Raw genomic sequence first — 20,970 nt, forward strand, 5'->3', positions numbered from 1 at the left:
TCTAGAATAGTTTCTATACAATAATTTCTGGATAATTGAAATATATTCATAAACTATGATGTGTACATAGAGTACAAAAACTGTACATTGAAGCAAAGTTTAATATACACACATGTGTAATTACTATCTAGATGAGCAGCTCTCCTTAAGGCTCTCATTAACTTTTTTGGAAAAGGTTATCAGAGTTTTGACTTCAGTCAATGTATGTTGAGGTTTGCCTTTTTTTTTTTTTTTTTTTTTTTGCTTTTTGGGTCACACCCAGCAATGCACAGGGGTTACTCCTGGCTCTGCACTCAGGAGTTACTCTTGGCAGTGCTCAGGGGACCATATGGGATGCTGGGATTCGAACCTGTGTTGGCCGCATGCAAGGCAAACGCCCTACCTGCTGTGCTATCACTCCAGCCCCGCCTTTTTTTTTTTTAAACAAAGATAGTTTTTTTTTTTAAATCAGACTTCTATTTTAGTTTACAAGCGTTTGGAATTTTCCTGTGTTTCCATTAATGATAAGAGCTCTGTCCAAAATGGGTACAGAAGGAACTTATCTCAGTATAGTAAAAAGGCCATGTACAACAAATCCACAACTAACACTGTATTCCATGATGAAAAATTGAAAAAGTTCTCTGTGATATCAGGTGTGGAATAATTGAGTATATTCACTTTTACCACTATTATTCAACATAATATTGAAGTCCTGACCACATTATTAGGCAAAAGAAAGAAACTGAAGGGGTTCAAGTTGTAAAAGATACTAAACTATTGCTATTTTCAGATGTCATGATAATACACATACAAAACCCTAAAGGACTGTCAAGAAAACTTAGAAACAGTATACAGCAAAAGTAGTAGGCTACATATAATCACATGAAAATCCGTTGCATTTCTGTATGCATACAATAAACTAGGAGAGAAAGAATTTTTAAGAGAAACATTTTACAAGTATGTCAATAAAACACCAAGTACATAGGAATCAACAAAGGAGGTGAAAGACTTGAAAATTGAAAATTAAATCACTATTAAAAGGAAATAGAATATGAGGAAATTAAAAAATATTTCAGACTCATGACTTGGAAGAACTTTCATTGTTAAAATGACCCTCCTACTCAAAGCTTTATATAAATTCAGTGCCATCCTTATCAAAATACCACTGGCATTCTTAAAGGACAGAGAACAAAGACTATAAAATTTGTATGGAACCATGAAACTTCTTGAATAACTAAAACTTCTTGAATAGAAAAAAAAGATGATGGGAAATATTGTAGTCTCTGACTTTATAAGGTACATAAAGGTATAGTAATCAAAACAGTGTGGTGCTAGACTAAAAACAGGTTTCAGACCAATGGAATAGATCCCAGAAGTAAATTCTCAAATATATAAACAGTTAATTTGCAATAAAGGTTGCTAGGTGTATCGAGTGGAGGAAGAAAAGCCTCTTCTCTAAGTGATGTTGAAAAAACTTAGCTGCATGGGAAAAATTTTTCTCACTGCTGAGAGAAGGGGCCACAATTTAATTGAATTATCTAGAAAATCGCGATCTAAAGACATAGATGATTATTGATCATTGGTGTCAGGAATTGACTGCAAAGAAGCACAAGTGACCTCCTGATAGAAATATAAAATTAGTATTTATATAATTTTTTAAATTTTCATAAAAATGATTTGTATGCTTAAAATGAGTGTTCAGTGGTATACATTCAAGCATCAATAAACCAGGTTTTTAAAGAATCTTGAGTTATCTGTCTCTGACTATAGCAAAGCTTTTTTTGTTTGTTTTGGGGCCACACCCATCTATGCTCAGGATTTATTCCTGGATCTTCACTCAGGAATTACTCCTGGCGGTGCTCCAGGGACTGTATATGATGCTGGGGATCCAACTGACATCCAACTGTTGTACTATCCCTTTGATCCAACAAAGCTTTGTTAAAATGTAAAGTTAATCAAGGTAAACTATATGGACTAAAAGAGTGTATAGTTTACCTTGACATGAAAACACCTTGGTAGAAAAGGGAAAACGGTATAATCAGGTGTCATGAGCAAAGAAAAACAGCAAGAGTATAATCTAGGAGGTCAATTGATGGCTGCCTTAAGAACTTTTGTCTTCTTTTTAGAAATAGTGTGAAACCTTTAAAGGAGTAAGATTTGACAAGATTAAGTTTGCCTCCCTTCTCTAAAATGAATTATTGCTGGATTACTGTATTTGTTTACAGAGAAGATAACATGGTCCCACATGAAGTGTTTCACCTTGTATTTATTTATTAGATGTGTTGCCAGGGTCTTCTTAAAATTTTTTAAATAATTTAATTAACCATGATTTACAAAATTATTGATAGTTGAGCTTCAGGCATATAATATTTCAACACCAATCCAATTTCACCATCACTGTCAATTACTTTCCTTCACCAGTGTTCCCGTATTCCATCATGCTCCCCCTACTCCCTAGCAGCTTAGATCTCATGTTTTCAATGTTGATGGATCTGTATCACTGTATTACTGTCATCCCGTTGATCGTCGATTTGCTTGACTGGACCCAATAACGTCTCCATCCGTCCTAGCTCTGAGATTTTAGCAGCCTCTCTTTACTTGTCCTTCCCATCAGTGCTGCATTGGATGCTCTTTCAGGGTCAGGGGATGAGACTCATCATTGTTACTGGTTTTGGCATATGAATACACTTCATATGCCAAATGAAGCTTACCAGGGTAAGCTTCATTTGGCATATGAAGCTTACCAGGGAGCTTACCAGGCTCTCCCATGCGGGCAGGAAACTCAGTAGCTTACAAGGTTCTTGGAGAGGGAGAACTAGGCTATAAGATGTAGCACGGCCACCAGGAGCTTGGTCTTATAGTCTCTGGATGTTGGCCATTGATGAGTTTACACGGTGCTGAGGGCAGTTTCTGGGTGTGACCGCCTAGCTACTGGAAAATGGGGGATCTGGGCGGAAGAGGCCCAGTCCCGATCTGAGCAGACTTGGAGATTTCAGCCCCAGGTCCCGCACACCTGTGTTCCTCTGCCGGTTCCTTCATGCGTGAGTCTCGTCCGAACGTGTGGAGAGGGGCCTTGAGCATAGCTGTGGTGGGCTTCAGGAGGTCTTCGGCTGCTGACTGCCAGGGCTCTGCCCGGGCTCTTAGGATAACATAACCCACCCGCTCCGAGGGGGGCCCAGTGAAGACTGCCAGAAGCCGGGGCAAGAGACTTTGCTATCTTCATTGCTAGTAATTTACCTAAACATGTACACATGCTTCTAGAGAATTGCCTAGATTTGTACCATCTTTGACAGAAGTAAGCAAATGGACTTTTATATAATTATCAAGAAGTCTTAGTTCTCTTGAGGAGAATTAAGCAGCCAAGTTAAAAAATGACGAGAACCCAGTTTTCTGGAATGCCACATGTAGCAAAGCTACTTGAGCAAAAACACAATTTCTGTGCAAGAAAATCACTCCTATTGTGCTTAACTATGAAAAGTGATGATTTCTTGTTAGAACCTGATTAATTATCCAACTGGTACTTTAACACCACTCCTTCAGCATTTAACCACCATGAACTTAGGGAAAATAACAAAAGATGTAGCTGTAAATTCCTAAACTTATCGCATGAGGAAAGCACAGAAGTTCACTGCTATAAGATTTGAGTATAATGAACATATCAAATGAATTGGCACTGTTGGTTTAAAGACATAGTCAAAAGAGTGAGGAACAATCAAACTTTATATTGATTTGTTTTTTACTGGAACCACACCCAGTGAATCCAGACCACAGTTCTCAGGCCAGGTTAGTCTTCTTAGCCCCATCAGGGTCCTAGTCTCGTCGTTACTTTTGGATCATGACAGCATTTGTCTATGCCCATGTTCTCAATTATAGTTGAGTATTGTGGCGCTTTGGCTTGGCCCATTTCGATGCCAGGGTAGCTCACAGCTTGCTCTGGGTCCATTCTGTCCCTCGTCGGGACCCTGATTTTGGGGTGCTAGGAACTCAGGTCAATTGAGTCGAGAAAGCAGATGCCTGGGAGTTAATATTATTGGAGTCAATCGGCTCCCAAGTTACAAAGCATAATATTAACTGTCTTCGTGTGTCCATACAGAAAGGCCATTGCTCTAAGATAAACTAAGTTCCCTGTAGCAAGGCTAAAAGGACAAACCCAATGTTATCCTACACGGACATTAATACTAATCACTAATTTAATGCTAAATATTCAGTAAAACATCTATTCATTTATTATTCCAGTCAAGCATTCAACTGCTTTCTTCTAAATGCTGCAATAGTTATTAAAGTATTAATACACTTGTGATGAAAACAGACACTTGCGGGGGCAGAGAGATAGTGTAGGAATTAAGGTAAGCCTTGCCTGAAACAGATCTTGGTTTGATACATGCCATGCCATATGTTCTCCTGACCACTTCCAGGTGTAAACCCTGAGTACAGAGTCAGGAGTAAGCTCTGATGACTGTGAGGCATGGTAAAGAAAAATAAAAGAAAACAAACATGAAAATAAAATATAGTGAGGTTTTATTTAATAATAATGAGTTGAACAATCCACATCAGGAGCTTCAGCTTGGCACGAGGCTGGTTTGCCACTGCATTGAGCTCTCCACCTGTTGCTTTTCATTTCAACATACATATGGTCATTCCCAAAGAACTACAAAATCAGTGAAGCTACCAAAGATGCCTTCTAATTATTCCCTTATGTTACTAGATATATTAATAACAAAGTGCCTGTTGTTTATCACTAACCAGAAGGCCTTATGGAATTCTGAAATGCACTTGGGAAGAGACACAACGTTAGGAACCTCTGTTCCATTAACCTCTGTTCCATTAATCAATTTCACATGTCAACCTGAAATCAAGAGGTAGATCAAGAGGTGGCTAGATTACTTCCACTCTTTTCTGTGTGCTTCCAGATACTTTAGGAAATGGTCACTAGCAACAATAGAAGGAATCACGAAATTCACACGGGAAGAGACACATTAGGAATCCATGGCTCCAATTCACAACATCCAACATCCAGAGACTATAAAACCAAGTTCCTGGAAGAGAGCCACGCAGAGTCTCTTGCCCCTGCGCCTGGCTGTCTTTGCTATAGCCCCTCGAAGGGGGTGGGTTGAGTTTCCCTCCCCGCCCCAAGTTGATGGATCTATGTTTTGAATATAGCTTGTTGCCACGGTCTTACAGTCCTTTCCTCCCTCCCTCCCTTCCAGCTTTTTTTTTTTAATTTAATTTTACTTTATAAAGTAGTTCACAGTAACTTATTACATTCAACACTCCAACACCAACCCTACCACCATTACACCTTCCCACCACCATTGTTTTGAATTTTCCCAATCAACACCCACGGCTGCCCCAAAGGCATGTCGTAAATAAGTTTTTTAATGCTTATGAATAACCCACTAAAAGTGATCCAAAAAATTTCCTCAGAGGAAAATGTGTGAAGATTGCTGTATCTCTCCCTGGAGCCATTAATCCCTTATATAAGAGATTACTAACATGTTGCTACAGGTTGAGTCTTGTGTGCTAATATATCTATATATATATTTTTTATTGAGATCAGTTATTTCTACTTTACACCGCATTAAATGTGGTTTGCTGCTCTTGATACATCAGTGAAGATTTTACACTAATTACTTCTGATTGATGCATATATTGGCAGCTTTATAATTTCTTTAAACAAGTTAGATAAAATTGGGAGTGTGTGAATGGCATCTAAACATAACTATTGCTACAGCACAATTTAGTGATTTTTAACTGCCCTGTATGACATGGTTCATATAAACATAAGGCACATTCCCAAGTAGTGATATTTAATTTTAATGATTGACAGTGTCAGAATATATATAATGTTATTTATCGCATGTTGACTTTATTTGTGAGTATGTACATTTCTTTTCTCATTTATTTATCATTTTAACAGTTCGGAAACTATTGCCAGATGTTGGTATATCCTGCTTTCTGGATCTGTACTCATGAAAGAGTCCATGGTCTTGCCTCCTTGCAGGTATGTTTACATCTGCTAGTCAGTGCATGGCATGCTACAGGCAAATTTAATGTTACAGCTTTTTATCTCTTATGTTAAAGTATTTTTTGTAAATTGTGTATTTTTTCCAGTTGTAGGCGAATGAAACATTTGTAAGAACCTTTGCTTATTGACATTATTGGAAAAACTTTTAGGTGTCAAGTTGCAGTTATATTTCTGGTGATTATAATCTGTTTTATTTATTTCTTTTTCTTCTGTTCTTGGGTCACACCCAGCAGCACTCAGGGCTTACTCCTGGCAGGGTTTGGAGAACCTAATGGGGTACCAGGGGTTTTACCTAGGTTGGTCATATGAAAGACAAGCTTCCTACTTGCTGTACTATCTCTCCAACCCCATACTTACTTATTTTTATGTATTTTTAAAAAATTATTTTTAGTACTGTGCTTTACAGTATTGTTACTGGTAGAATTTCATGGGTACAATGTTCCAGCACCACACCCTCTACTGGAAGTGCCCACTTTCCTCCACCACCATTGTCTCAGACACCCCTCCCAGTCAAGTTCAGTTTTGTAGACCAGTTTTCAGGTTCTGTTTTCTTTGGGCATTTGTTATTTCCTTACTATGCCTTTTGTTTTTTAATTGGAGGTGTTACCTTTAAATTTGCACCATGACATAGTATCTTAATCTCATTTGATCTGACTTACATTTTTGTGGGGTTTTGTTTTGTTTGGTTTGGTTTTGTTGAGTATCATACCGCATGGCACTTGGGGCTTCTATTCTGCTTAAGGATCACTCAGTCTTTGGGGACCTTATGATGTCAAGATTAATCCAGAGTCAACCTCCTTAAGCCCTATATTATATCTCCAACTCCCTGATTTACAGTGTTTTTAAATTTACTTCTGTGAATGGTTAGAAAGCTAACATCTGTTTGTTTTATTTATTTTTCATAGTGCTGGAAGCAAACCCATGTAAAGCTAGGTTCTGCCATCGAGACACGATCCTTGACCCCAAGAGGCAACATCTCTTAATATTCAAAAAATTGGTTTTTAGACTATGCAGACTTGGTTAGAATTCCAGTACTATCACTTGTTAATTACTAATGAGAAATTTAATTTTCTTATCTGTGAATTGAGGATTGTAACAGTGTTTCCATGAGGTTCTAGCAGGTTACTACTCAGAGTTCTCAAAAGCCTATAAAAATGACACCTAAGAACCAGACTGCATGAGTTCTTATCTGTGCTTAACTATTACTTTGGCACATTACATAACCTCTTTTTGTCTCAGTTCCCTCATTTGCAAAAGAGAGAGGCTGATAGAACTTTTATGTAGATTACTAGTTTTGAGGAGTAAAGTTATATTAACTTTATATAATTATATAGAATGAATAGGCTTGTAAGCTTTATAGTTATTAGTTATTTGAAAGTTTTTAAGATAAATTCTGAACTTTAATAATTAAAATTATGAAAGTAGCTTAATTGTTTTCATCTAATTATTAGGTAAAAGAAGGGAGTTATTAGGGAGAAAAGGTGAATATAGTCTGAAGAAAACCCTGTTAGCAATTCTTCAGATTTGGGGGAACCTTAAATTATGATTTGATAACATGAAAATGTAATATCAGGCTGGGGGATTTTTCATACCCAGTGGTGTTCAGCTGCCATTTGCAACAGTGAGGGTGAGGTAAGGTGGAAGGATGGGGACCTTGCAACAGTGAGGGTGAGGTAAGGTGGAAGGATGGGGACCTTGCAGAATTGGGCATCAATCTGGGTTTCCTGCATGTAAAGTATATGCTCTAGCTATCACCTCAGCTCTCTAAAGTAACTTTCTTTTCCTCTCTTCCTTCGTGTGTGTGTGTGTGTGTGTCTGTCTGTCTGTCTGTCTGTCTCTTTCTCTCTCTCCTGGTGAGACTTGGGGGACCATATGCTGTGGCCAGGGATCAAACCTGCATCTGTCACATGCAAGGCAAGCATCTCCCACTGCATTAACTTCTATGGCCCCTAAAGTACCTTTTTTTTTTTTTCTTGCTTTTTGGGTCACACCCAGCAGTGCACAGGGGTTACTTCTGGCTCTGCATTCAGGAATTACTCCTGGCGGCGCTCAGGGGACCATATGGAATGCTGGGATTCGAACCCGCACTGGACACCTGTGAGGCAAAAGCCGTACCTGCTGTGCTATTGCTCCAGCCCCTCCTAAAGTAACTTTTTAATGTCTTCTTTTCCAGTAATAAGAAGTTCTTAGAAGGTTTACAAAGTAATACTTATAATTGCATCTAAATTTATTTAGAAAATGGAATTGATACACAGAAGACCCCTCTACCCTCTGCTAGGCCAGCCCTAAGGCTGATAACAGGGCCTCCTCCTTTTTGGGGGATGGGGAAGTGGAAGGTTTGAGTCAGACTTGGCTATCCTAATAATGCTCAGGAATTATTACTGGTAGTGCTTGGGGGACCATACGGGATGCTGGGAATTGAGCCTGGATTGGCTGTGTGTGAATGTCCTCCCCACTATATTCTCTGGCCCCATGACCTCCTTTACCTTCACATAAATATCCTACAAGCCAAGATTTTCCTACAGTTCCTCTATTAGTGCACCTCTACTGACAAAGCTAAACTCAGCTATTCTTTTCTTCATTGCAAATTGGATTTGAAACAGAACCAGTATATTTGCAATTGTGAGGCAAATAATCAGTGAAGTTTGTTTCCTTGGCAATTTGGCTTTCTTATGAATCCTTCTAAAAACATTTCACTCTTATCCAACAACAAAAGAACCTTGTTTCCACATAAGACATTAGAGATATTTTATTCTTTCTCCCCCAAATAACATCTATAGTCCCAACAATCACTGGCTATATTACATATTCATTTCAGTGCTTTGGGGGTATTTTGTAAACACTATCATGTAAAGTTCAAGGAAAATAATAAAAAAGGATTGTAGTCCTTGATTCTTCAGTCAGTCACAAATCTAAGATGTTAACTCAGTCTTCATTTTTTTTATTACCCATTTTATTGTATCTGCCCTCAGTTATGTTTCATGTTACTAATTCATTCTTATTGGTAAAAACTATTGTTTGTGTAGTTGAGTAAAGCAGTTGTGAACATTTTTGTACATTTTATCGCACTTGTCAGTGTATTTCTGTAGGATATACCTAGCAGAGAATTGTTGGCTCACAGGACATATCTTTATTCAGCTTTAATTGCTCATTGAAAGTTGTATTTCAAAGTGGATCTTACTTATCTTTAAAACCTACCATGCCTACAATGTGTGAGAATTCCTGTTTCATCCTCACCAGCATTTAGTGTTTTCCATTTTTATATTTTTCTTAACTTCTTAATTTTAGTTACTATGTTGTGTACATTTATTTCATTATAGCTTTGATTTGCATATTATGTTCCCTAGTTCCTTTAAAAGAAAAATTTCTTAGTAGTTTATTGAAAATATCTTTCTTCCACCCCATTATGAACCTTGTATTATTCATTCTCTTAATATTTTTGCATGAATACAAGTTCTTAACTCTAATGTAGGTATACTACAGTTTCTTTTTTCTTTTTTTTTTTTCTAATAGGGGCCAAATCCTTCTGTGGGGATCATGCTGTATATCCAAGTCAGACCCTTGAAAATGCTATAGACATGTGCTCTGCAGCTTTGATCCAGTCTGGCCCCTTAAGTTTCTTAAATGTTTCTGTTTCTCCTCAGGTCATTAATCTGTTTTTCTTTTTACTTTCTAGACTATTCTTTTTTTCCTTTAACATGTAGAGATATAGTATACATAGACTTGCTTTTTGAGTATAATATAGTTTAATTCAATTTTTTTTTCATATGGATTCCAGTATGTCCTTTTTCTTTGCCATTGAGGAAGGAGCACTTGGTCTGCCCTGCCTTCCCCCACCCCATATGTCTTTTTTCAATTCACTGTTTTCAGTTAATTGCCACCTTTTCTGTAAATTGAATATCTACTTGTGTGTGCTGATTTCCAGGTTTCTAATCTATACTGTTAGACTTCATCTACCTGCTTGAGTGCCATGTTGTTATAGTAGTTCCATAACTTGTCTTGAATTTTAATAAATTACTTTACAGTGTTCCACAATATTTGTATAATTATTTCAGGCTGCCACCAGTAGTGTGTAAGAGATATTTCTATTTCTGCATGTTCAGCTTTCATTCTAGCTATTATAGTCACTGTAATAAAAACTGTATTAAAGTATTACACTATTAAAAACACTGTAAAGTGTTTTGAGCTTCATTTTTCAAACCGATTAATGATATTGAGCTCTTTTATGTGTACTTATTAGATATAGTTCCTGTATATTCTTTTGTAATGTATTGTATTTTCCCCTCCTATTTTAAATTTGTGTTGTTTTTCTTATCTTTAATATGCTAGTGATGCAAGTTTTCTGGCGTTGCACAAAATTTTATATTTTTGAGTTCAATATGTCTTTCTTGTAGACTTCTACCAGTACTTTTTATACCTTGGATATTAACCCTTTGTTGGATGAGTGGTGGGCATATAAATTTCAGTCAGTGGGCTTTCTTTGTACTTTGGTCATCATTTCCTTTGAGGTTCAGAAGCTCCTTAGTTTAAAGTAGTTCCATTTGTCTATCTTTGCTTCTACTTGCTTGGTCAGTGGCATTTCATCCTTAAAGATGTCCCTAGCTTCAATATTATGAAAAGTTCCTGCCTATATTTTCCTCTATGTAAAATATAAGATTCAGGTCTGATATCTAGGTCTTCAGTCCATTTTGATCTGATGTACATGGTGTATGTGCTTGTGCAAGGTGTTAGAAAGAGATCTGAATTCGGTTTTAAGGCGTGTGACCCTCCAGTTCAGTTTACTTTTTCTTTAATTTGAACAAATGTTGCACTTCCTTAGTGTTGATTCATCACATTACTAAGAGATTCTTTTCTGAAGACCTGCTATTCTGTGTGTTACATAAGTTTTCTGCTCTATTTTTTTCTTACAATTTAATAGTTACTCACTTGAAAACTAAAGAACATATTTCTGAAAATAGCCTAAGTAGATATGCATGCTCACCCTTTATACTTTTCTGGGGAGTGAAGAATGATTCCATAATACTTGATGGTGCTCAAAGCTCACTTTTCTGGTAATGCTTGGGGATTACCTAGGATCAAACTTTGCTCTTCTTTATGCAAGCTGTTGCTCAGCCGTTTTGAGTTATCTTTTAGCCCACACATGCATCTTATTGCACATTCTTGTTCTATCCCCTCTTTTCTGCTGTCCCCTTTCCTGTATTCTGTCCTGTACATATTAAGAGTCTTTCCCCCATCCTACCATGCCTTAAAACCATCTCAGTCTTTTCAGTTCACTGATACTTCCAGGTTCTTTTGGCTTCTCATGATATTTGCAGCCAGTTGGTAGTAAATGCCAGTTGGTAATAAAATATGATATTGTAGGGTCATATTAGATTTTTGTTTTGTTTTGTTTTGGAGCCACACCTGGCAGTCATTGCTCAGGGGCTACTCTGAGGACTGTGCTTGAGGAACCATGCAGCATCAGGGATCAAATCTATGGTTTCCACATGCAAATCATATGAATAGTAGCCATTTATCCTATTTTATTCTTGCCATAATATTCCCCCTCCTCCCCCAGAACACAGCCATATTCTACTATGTTCCATTGTCTTGAAATTGTTCTCCGTATTTTGTATGATTGTTCAGTTCTTATAGATGGGAGTGTAAATTTAGTTCCCCTTTATTTCTTTTTTGGGTGGTGAGGTGTTGGATTATTTCCAGCCTTTTGAACTATTTGTCTCTTTCTTCTCTGGAGCACTGTAGCAATGTCGTCCAGTTGTTCATTGATTTGCTTAAGCTGCAGTAATGTCTCCATTGTGAGACTTATTGTTGCTGTTTTTGGCATATCGAATACACCACGGGTAGCTTGCCAGAATCTGCCGTGCAGGCAGAATACTCTCAGTAGCTTGTTGGGCTCTCCGAGAGGACCGAAGGAATCCAACCTGAGTTGGCTATGTGCAAGGCAAATGCTCTACCCGCTGTGCTATCGCTCCAGTCCATCACTCTTCTCTGTAGCTTTTAAAAATATATTATGTGATTAGCAAACAAAAATACAGTTCTGTTGGGATTGGAAAGATAGTAAGGGGGTAGGGCGCTTACCTTGCATGTGACGGACCCTGGTTAAATCCTTAGCACCCCGCATGGTCCCCTGAACCCTGTCAGGAATAGTCCCTGAGCACAGAGCCAAGAGTAAGCCCCAAGCACAGCCTGGTGAGGCCTCTCTTAAAATATTTACAGTTCTATTATGTAAGAAATAAGGAACACTAAGATATTTCAATAAACTTCTTTGCATATGAACTTATGCTTTATGAAGAATTATTTGTACAAAGTTTATTAAAGCTGCCACATTAAAATACATACTGTGTAACTTTGTTTAATCCAGGCCATCAATAATTTTACTTTTTTAAATAATTGACTTCTGCCCTTTCTTGTTTATTTAATATATATGTTAGCAGATTTTTTTCATTTGGTTATTTGGAAATAATTGTGCTTCATAATTGCCCTTGGTTCTTAATTTTCTTTATGTAATATTGTATAATTTCTTTAAGTGAACTCTGAATATATATATATATATATAGAGAGAGAGAGAGAGAGAGAGAGAGCATGTTTTGTATTTGGCTAGCATGTTTTGTATTTCCCACCTTTAAAAAAATTGGTTATCTTTTAAAATAAAATAATTAGCCCTTTCTGATTTGTTTAGAAACCTTTCAGGGATATTACAGAGGTGAGGATCTTGTCCTGCACATGTCTGACTGATTTCTGGCAACACATGATGGTCCTTCATACCCTGCCAGGAGTTATTCTTGAGCTCAGAACCCAGGAGTAAGCCCTGAGCACAGGCAATTGAGGCCAAAAACTGGACAAAAACAACAAAAAATCAACATTTTTCGGTCAAAAAATATAAAAATATCAATGTAAAATACCTTTTTTAGTGCTAATCCCATTTTACATTTTTACCAGCAGTGAACCAGGCTTCAACACTATTATTATGATTGTTTTGCATAAACTTTATTAGGATATTTTTTTATGTTCCATTAGTTTTTTTTACATAGTTCTCACACTTCCCTCAATTTGCCATGTTTTGTTAAAATGATATATAAGGTCCAGTGCCTAACTGCTCTTGGTGTTGTATTTATCTAGTGCTATTTGGGGAGATGGGCAGGGGAGTGGGATTTGGGCCACACTTGTTTGTGTTTAGGTCTTAAACCTGGCTCTGTTTGGGAATCACATCACTTTTGTGGAACCATATGTGATGTCTGGGATCTGACCAGATTGGCCATGTACAATGTAAACTATATAATCTCTCCATCAGTCAATCCTTTTTTTTTTTTTTTTTTTAAATACCTGCAAATTTGGCAGTGCTCAGGGCTCACTCCTGGCTCTGCTCTCAGGGATCATTTCTGACAGGTCCCAGGGTTATGCTGGGGATCAAACCTAGTCAGCTCTGTGAGAACCTCGCTCAGTCACTTGCAAGGCAAGTGGCTTACTTATTATACTACCTTTGCCTTACCCAACACTATTATTTGTTTGAGGGTCACACCCAGTGGTTAAGACTTACCACTCTTTGTGTGCTTAGAGATCATACTTGACAAGACTAAAGAAACCACACGGTAGGAATTGATCTTTGGTCAGCCATATGCAAGGCAAATGCCCTACCTACTGTTGAAGCATTGCAGTCCCAATGCTATTTTAAAAAACAGTATGAAATCACTTTGGGGGCAAGGGATGTTGCCAAAGTAGTAAAGTTGACCTCTTGTGTGATGCCCCAGATTTTGACCCCAGAATCATATAACCAACTGTCAATAATAACTTCGATAGTTTACTGAATTTCTTTATTCAAATGTGAGTTTCTTTATTAGGTCTTTTTTTTAAAGCTTTAATTCAGCATATATAGTTAGATGTTCAAAATTTGAGATTGGGGGCCGGAGTGATAGTACAGTAGGCAGGATGTTTGTCTTGCACATGGTTAGCCAGGGTTTAATCCCTGACACCCCATACGATCTCCCAAGCACTCATACGATCTCCCAAGCACTACCAGGAGTGATTCCTGACTGTTCAGCTTCCTAGCTAAACCCATTACTGCTGGTTTTGGCCCCAAAACAAAAACCAAAAACAATTTTGAGGTTAGGTATGTGTTATAAATTTTAGAGACCTGTTTATGGTGGGAATTTAAATTAATTGAAATAAGTTTTCAGTAAAAAGTTTTTAGAGAAAGGATTTTTAGAAATAAATTTTAAAAATATGTATAGGATCATAATTTCATGGTTAATGTCAGAATTTTTTCATTTTGTTGTTTCCTATATTTTATTTGGCATCCTTGCTAAAGAACCTGTTTTTCTGTTTTTGTAGTTTTGGTAAGCAGTTTGGAGGAAAAAGAGGCTGTGATTGTGTTGTATTAGAGCCTTCAGAAATGATTGTGGTAAGAATGTTTTTTGATATGCTTTAGTTTCAAATTTAAGTGTTTACAGGTTTTTAAATACCTAAGGAGTTTTCATTACTGCAGTTTTTCAGATGTTTTAGTAAGTATACCAGAAACATACCAAATTTGATAAATTGTCTTTTAAACTAAATATTTTTTATCCTTTGAAAGAATTTGAAATATGATACATTTATATATAACTGCCCCAAGTTTGGTAATTTCTCTTACTACTTCTACCAGAGGATTTAAATAAAAGCTTTTAAAAAGGAACTCTGATTTTTCAAGTAATTTCTCTCTTTCTGTTCAGTTTAGTTAATTCTCTTTGAACATCCATGTTCTGTGCCCTGGACTTGAGGGAAAAAATAGGGAAAAGAAAGATTCATAGTTGGGGCTAGAGCAGTAGTACAGCAGGTAGGGTGTGCTTCCCTTGCACGTGTTTGACCTGGGTTCAATACCAGGGTTCCCATATGGTCCCCAAAGCCCACCAGGAGTGATCTCTGAGCACAGAATCAGAAGTAAACCCTGAGCATAGCCAGGTATGCTCCCCACAAAAATACAAACAGAAAAGTCACAATTACCTCCAGGTAAGAAATGGTTTGCTCTTAATCTTTTTACTTTGTGTGTATTTAAGCAATAATATTTAACTTTTTCCTAAGAAAATGATAAGTACATACTGAAAGTAACTTTAGAAAATCTGACTTTATTTTCAGTAGTAGAAGAATCAAGAATGCAGCTTCCCTTTATCTTGAGGCGATCTTTCTAGAAATAACTTAGACTGAATGGATTCATTATCATACTAGCATCTCATATATGTGTTAATGTCATCTGATTTGACTTGAACAGTTCAGTAGTGAGGTTGAATTCTTAATGAAGTACTTTAATTTCAGGGCTCCAATCTGAACCACAATTTTTTTTTATGGTTCTGTAGTCAAATTGACATTTTCAGTTAGTTTTTATTTCTATTTCCCAAACTGGATCCATCTAAATTCCCCTGGACTGAGTGTTCTAAATTTCATGTAACTGGATTTTAAGTGCCTTTTTAAGGCAAAGATTTCATGTTACTCAGTTTTATAGTATTGCAGAATGCTTCTGCATTTGAAACGTTCCATGCATATTATTCGAATACAGTTTATTGAGGACTTATACTTTGTATTGCTTTATGTTTATTTCCTTTAATTGTTAATATACTTGGCATGTTTGTTTTTTTTTATTTTTCTCTTTAAAATAAATAGATGAAGAGATATTTAAGTGCACAGTTTGCTAATATTTTACAGATATTGAGAGATGCTAAGGAAGGCATATTGGTTTTTCTGATTCATTAGTTAATTTCACTATATCACTGTATCACTGTCATCCCGTTGCTCATTGATGTTTGAGCGGGAACCAGTTAACGTCTCCATTGTGAGACTTGTTACTGTTTTTGGCATCCAGTACACCACGGGTAGCTTCCCAGGCTCTGCTGTGTGGGCAAGATACTCTCGGTAGTTTGCTGGGTTCTTCAAGAGGGGCAGCGGAATCGAACCTGGGTCAGCTTCGTGCAAGGCAAATGCCTTACCCACTGTGCTATCGCTCTAGCCAGTTAATTTATATTTCTCGTTTCTTATGTTGAAAGAAAAAGTGATTTTTACACAGTGTTCAAACGTTTTGTATTGACAAAAATAGGGTTAACATAAATTTTGCCATCCTTTCCATTATTTAGTGCACAATTCAGTGTGTTAGTCATTAACTTAAATAGTTATTAGATTTTTCCTTTTTCTTTTTGGTTTGATTTTTGGGAGGAAGCCTCTGCAGTGGTACTAGAGTCCACCAGGACTACACCCATCGGTGTTGAGACTATGAAGTGCCAGGAGTTGAACTTAGAGCCCTCTGCATGCCAAGCCTGTGTTCTAGGTCTTTGTGCTGTCTCCCCTGACAGTTGATTCAGTTCCCCTTTAAAACTAAGGGAAAGCTTCTACTTTGCCTGACCCTAATCAGGAGTTAACCTTTGATCTACTTGTTTTTAATGGAACCTACTTGTTTTTAATGAAGTTAAAAGTTAGAAACCATTTGCATTTCTCCTGGTACATTGTTGCTTGTATCCTGGTTCTCCTGTCAATCTAGAAAACATGTTTTGATGTATGTGTACATACATACTTACATGTATCTACATATCTTGTGCTTAATTTTTGTGGAGCCAGGGATTGGAACCAGGATATTGATGCCAGATGAGTGCCCTGCTGCCATGCTACTTTCCCAGCCTCTACATATCTATATTTAAAACCAAAGTTTATTCTGACTTTCAAATATTTTTATAATGATATATGAGAGATAATACAGTGGGTAAGCTGCTTGCCTTGCATGCAATTGACCATGGTTTGATCAAACCCAACAGGAGAGATCCCTAAACCCAGAGCAGAGCCAGTGTACCCCACCCTTCCTACCCACAACAAATTGCTTTACCTAAGAAACTTGCTTTTCATTATCATCGATATATTTACTTACATATATTTGTTTATTGGTGTGGGGGCACACCTGATGGTGCCTTAGGGACCGTCTTCTGGCATAGTGATGGGGCATACTTACGAGAACACAAGGTGTGGGGAATGGAACCTAGATCTTCCACGGGCAAAAAGCATGCACTCCATCCTTCAGCTTTCTTTACAGCTTTAAGTCTTACTCATTTGAATGGGTAAATGAGTAAACAAATTTTCCTGTACTCCTTTAAATATCTCAATGTCAGGATACTCCCAAAAGACTAAGAAACTATTCTAGATTAGAGGAGAGAAAAAGAAACAAATAATGCAGTGCTCAATTTTGTGTTAAATGTCAGAGGGTGAGAGGTACAGCTATAGAGATTTTGACACAATTGGTGAATTTTAAGCACTGTAGCACTGTTGTCCCATTGTTTTTTTTGCTCAAGTGGGCACCAGTAACATCTCCATTGTGAGACTTGTCGTTACTGTTTTTGGCATATTGAGTACGCCACAGGTAGTTTGCCAGGCTCTGCCATGCGGGAGGAATTCTCGGTAGCTTGCCAGGCTCTCAGAGAGGGATGGAGGAATCAAACCTGGGTCAGCCACGTGCAAGACAAATGCCCTACCCGCTTGCTATCGATCCAGTCCCTGGTGAATTTTAATATGATCTATAAATTATTGATTTTAAATTTTAGATTATAATGGTTATATTAGAAAAAGTGGTAAATGTTGAGATACTTAAGGGTTAGCAAGCATTATGTTTGATTCATACTCAGATGTTTGAGAAAAAGGTACACTTTGTGTCTCTAAAATTTAAAAATCACATAACACATCAAGTGTATATAGTATATATTTTTGATAGGTAATTTTAATTGTAAAATGTGTTTTATGATGATCAGTTTAATTTTGAATGCTTTATGAATTACCATAGAAATAATTCAGGGACCAGAGAGATTGTACAGTGGATAAAATGCTTGTCTTGCCTTATATAAGCTCTTTCTAAAAAAATGCATAAGCTTAAAATTAGTAATTTTAGAGTGAGTGTTGTGCTCTCAATTTATGTTTCCTAAAAATATCATATTTAAGTCTTATATTACTCTGTATTTTAATTAAAAAATCTAAGCCCTCTAATAATTTTGTATTAAAAAAGAGAGAATGATTGTTTTATTTCTGTTTGAGGAATGTATGTCTGAGTTCTTTATAATTTCATGTTAATGCAGAATGCAAAGCATCCTCTTTTAGAAATACAGACAATATTATGTATATCTATTTTTGTCTTTATATTTTAGGACATAAGATACTTTAAAAAATTTTTAATGTAGAAAAATGTCACAATTGTTGATACAATCCTAGAATTAAAATTCCTTAGATATAAATCTGCTGTGTTAAAAGTCAATAGTTATAGAAAATCTATTTATGTGAAAATTGTTTTATCTGACCGATCTCAGGGTTGTTTAGTTGTCTAAAAATTTATTAAGCTACAAAGACTATCCACAGAATGGGAAAGGATATTTACACAATACCCATCAGATAAGGGGTTGATATCAATGGTATATAAAGCACTGGTTGAACTCTACAAGAAGAAAACATCCAACCCCATCAAAAAATGGGGCGAAGAAATGAACAGAAACTTTACCAAGGAAGAAATACAAATGGCCAAAAGGCACATGAAAAAGTGCTCTGCATCACTAATCATCAGAGAGATGCAGATCAAAACAACCATGAGATACCACCTCACACCACAGAGACTAGCACACATCCAAAAGAACAAAAGCAACCGCTGTTGGAGAGGATGTGGGGAGAAAGGGACCCTTCTTCACTGCTGGTGGGAATGCCGACTGGTTCAGCCCTTCTGGAAAACAATTTGGACGACTCTCAAAAAATTAGATATTGAATTCCCATTTGACCCAGCAATACCACTGCTGGGAATATATCCCAGAGAGGCAAAAAAGTACAATCGAAACAACATCTGCACATGTATGTTCATCGCAGCACTGTTTACAATAGCCAGAATCTGGAAAAAACCCGAATGCCCCAGAACGGATGACTGGTTGAGGAAACTTTGGTACATCTATACAATGGAATACTATGCAGCTGTTAGAAAAAAGGAGGTCAAGAATTTTGTAGTCAAGTGGATGGGCATGAAAAGTTTCATGCTGAGTGAAATGAGTCAGAAAGAGAGAGACAGACATAGAAAGATTGCACTCATCTATGGTATATAGAATAACAGAGTGGGAGACTAACACCCAAGAACTGTAGAAATAAGTACCAGGAGGTTGACTCCATGGCTTCGAGGCTGGCCTCACGTTCCGGGGAAAGGTCAACTCAGAGAAGCGATCACCAACTACATTGTAGTCGAAGGCCATGTGGGGGAAGGGAGTTGCGGGCTGAATGAGGGCTAGAGACTGAGCACAGCGGCCACTCAACACCTTTATTGCAAACCACAACAGCTAATTAGAGAGAGAAAACAGAAGGGAATGCCTGGTCACAGTGGCAGGGTGGGGTGGGGGGGAGATGGGATTGGGGAGGGTGGGAGGGACACTGGGTTTACGGGTGGTGGAGAATGGGCACTGGTGAAGGGATGGGCTCCCAGACTTTGTATGAGGGAAGTATAAGCACAAAAGTGTATAAATCTGTAACTGTACCCTCACGGTGATTCTCTAATTAAAAATAAATAAATTAAAAAAAATTTATTAAGCTGTTTATTGCTTTAGGAAATGTCATCCAAAGAGACTTTTGAGTTGACTTGGTAGTGGCTGTGGGAGTTGGTATGGCTGCCAGAGCTTTCAGAACTGTGGGTGGTTGGCGGAGGCTACCCACACTGAATACAAAAAAAACGCCAGCGCGTTCTCAGCCTGGTCACTGGTCCCTGAAGTTATTCACAGATTGGCTTCTGTGTAGAGAATATTTGCGAAACAGTGTAGTTGAGCTCTTGGTTTTGCTGTTGTGGTAGGATGAGGGTGCTGCTGTCTGAGGAGCTTCAGCTGGTTGGCTATTTGTCCCGCCCACCTCTCCTTTGGTTTTACTTTCATTTATTTATTAAATTTTATTTTCCCTTAACACGTTATATAAACATTGATTTACAAAGTTGTTGTTAATGGTTTGTTACACTCAGTATACCAACACCAATCCCATCACCATTGTATTTTCCCACCACCATTATCTCCACTTTCCCCAACCACCCCTTAAGCATGCCCTAGTAGCAGGCCTTTGATAGTTTATTTTATATTGAATGATCAAAGCATGTTTCCTCAGAAGAAAGTTAATGAAGATTACTGTGTCGCACCATGGAGCCATTAAACCTTTGTATAAGAGATTACTAAAATGTTATGTGTTAAGCCTTCTGTGTTGACGATATTTTGTTGAGATGGGGTGCCTTCACATTATATCACATCCAATCTGGTGTGCAAATCCTGGTTTATCATTGTTGTAGAGTTTGAGATTTCGCTCTGGGGGTCCAAAGTTTTTAATAGGGAGTTAAAGCTCGAGTTAAGTTTTTAAGTGGGTGGTAGATTTGGGGCATGTGCATGACTGCCAGGGCTTCCGAAAGTACAGGGAGATGGAGGGAGGTAGCTCATCCCAAACTCCATGAGAACCTGGCGATTTCAGTCACAAAACCCATATATGAGTTTTTCAATGGAATCCTTTCTTTTTTTAAATTTGTTTTTTTTTTAACTTTTATAAGTTTACAATATTTGATTATGTTTAATATTCAATCACCAATCCCATCACCATTGTATTTCCCACCACCAAATTCGGGATGTTTCCATCCCAAAACCCCAATCCCTGTCCCAAAAGACAACCAAAAGAATATACTTTGTATTGTCTCAACAGATTATTTTCTGGATGAGGCTTGTCCCAGGCAGTGACGCCTGGCCAGGATCATGGTGACAATTGTGGAATGTGGAGGTTTTCTGCTGCCAGGGTTCTGTTTGCTAGGTTCTGGGCTTGCCTGCCTTCTCTGGGGTGCACTGAACAACTCAGCCTTGCACAGGGTCCAGAAGAATCTGCAACTGTTGATCTCTGTCAAAATTTGAGTCTTTGGATGATGGCCAGTGAATGAGCTTACCTGGTGCTAGAGATGGCTCTTGGTTTTACCTTCTTGACACTAAATT

The 20,970-nt window shown here is 37.6% G+C and overlaps 1 protein-coding gene across 7 annotated transcripts in view; it reads left to right on the forward strand.

Annotated features, from left to right (window-relative positions):
- RAPGEF6 (Rap guanine nucleotide exchange factor 6) overlaps positions 1-20,970 on the forward strand; it is a 187,462-nt gene that overhangs the window by 32,102 nt on the left and 134,390 nt on the right. For all 7 annotated transcript variants that reach the window (XM_055143032.1, XM_004609838.2, XM_004609836.2 and 4 more), the window contains exons 4-5: positions 5,897-5,980; positions 14,333-14,402. In XM_055143032.1, the coding sequence (XP_054999007.1) occupies positions 5,897-5,980; positions 14,333-14,402 (154 nt within the window). The remainder of the gene's footprint in view (positions 1-5,896; positions 5,981-14,332; positions 14,403-20,970) is intronic.

Source organism: Sorex araneus, chromosome 6, assembly GCF_027595985.1.
Source record: "Sorex araneus isolate mSorAra2 chromosome 6, mSorAra2.pri, whole genome shotgun sequence".
Lineage (NCBI taxonomy): Eukaryota > Metazoa > Chordata > Mammalia > Eulipotyphla > Soricidae > Sorex > Sorex araneus.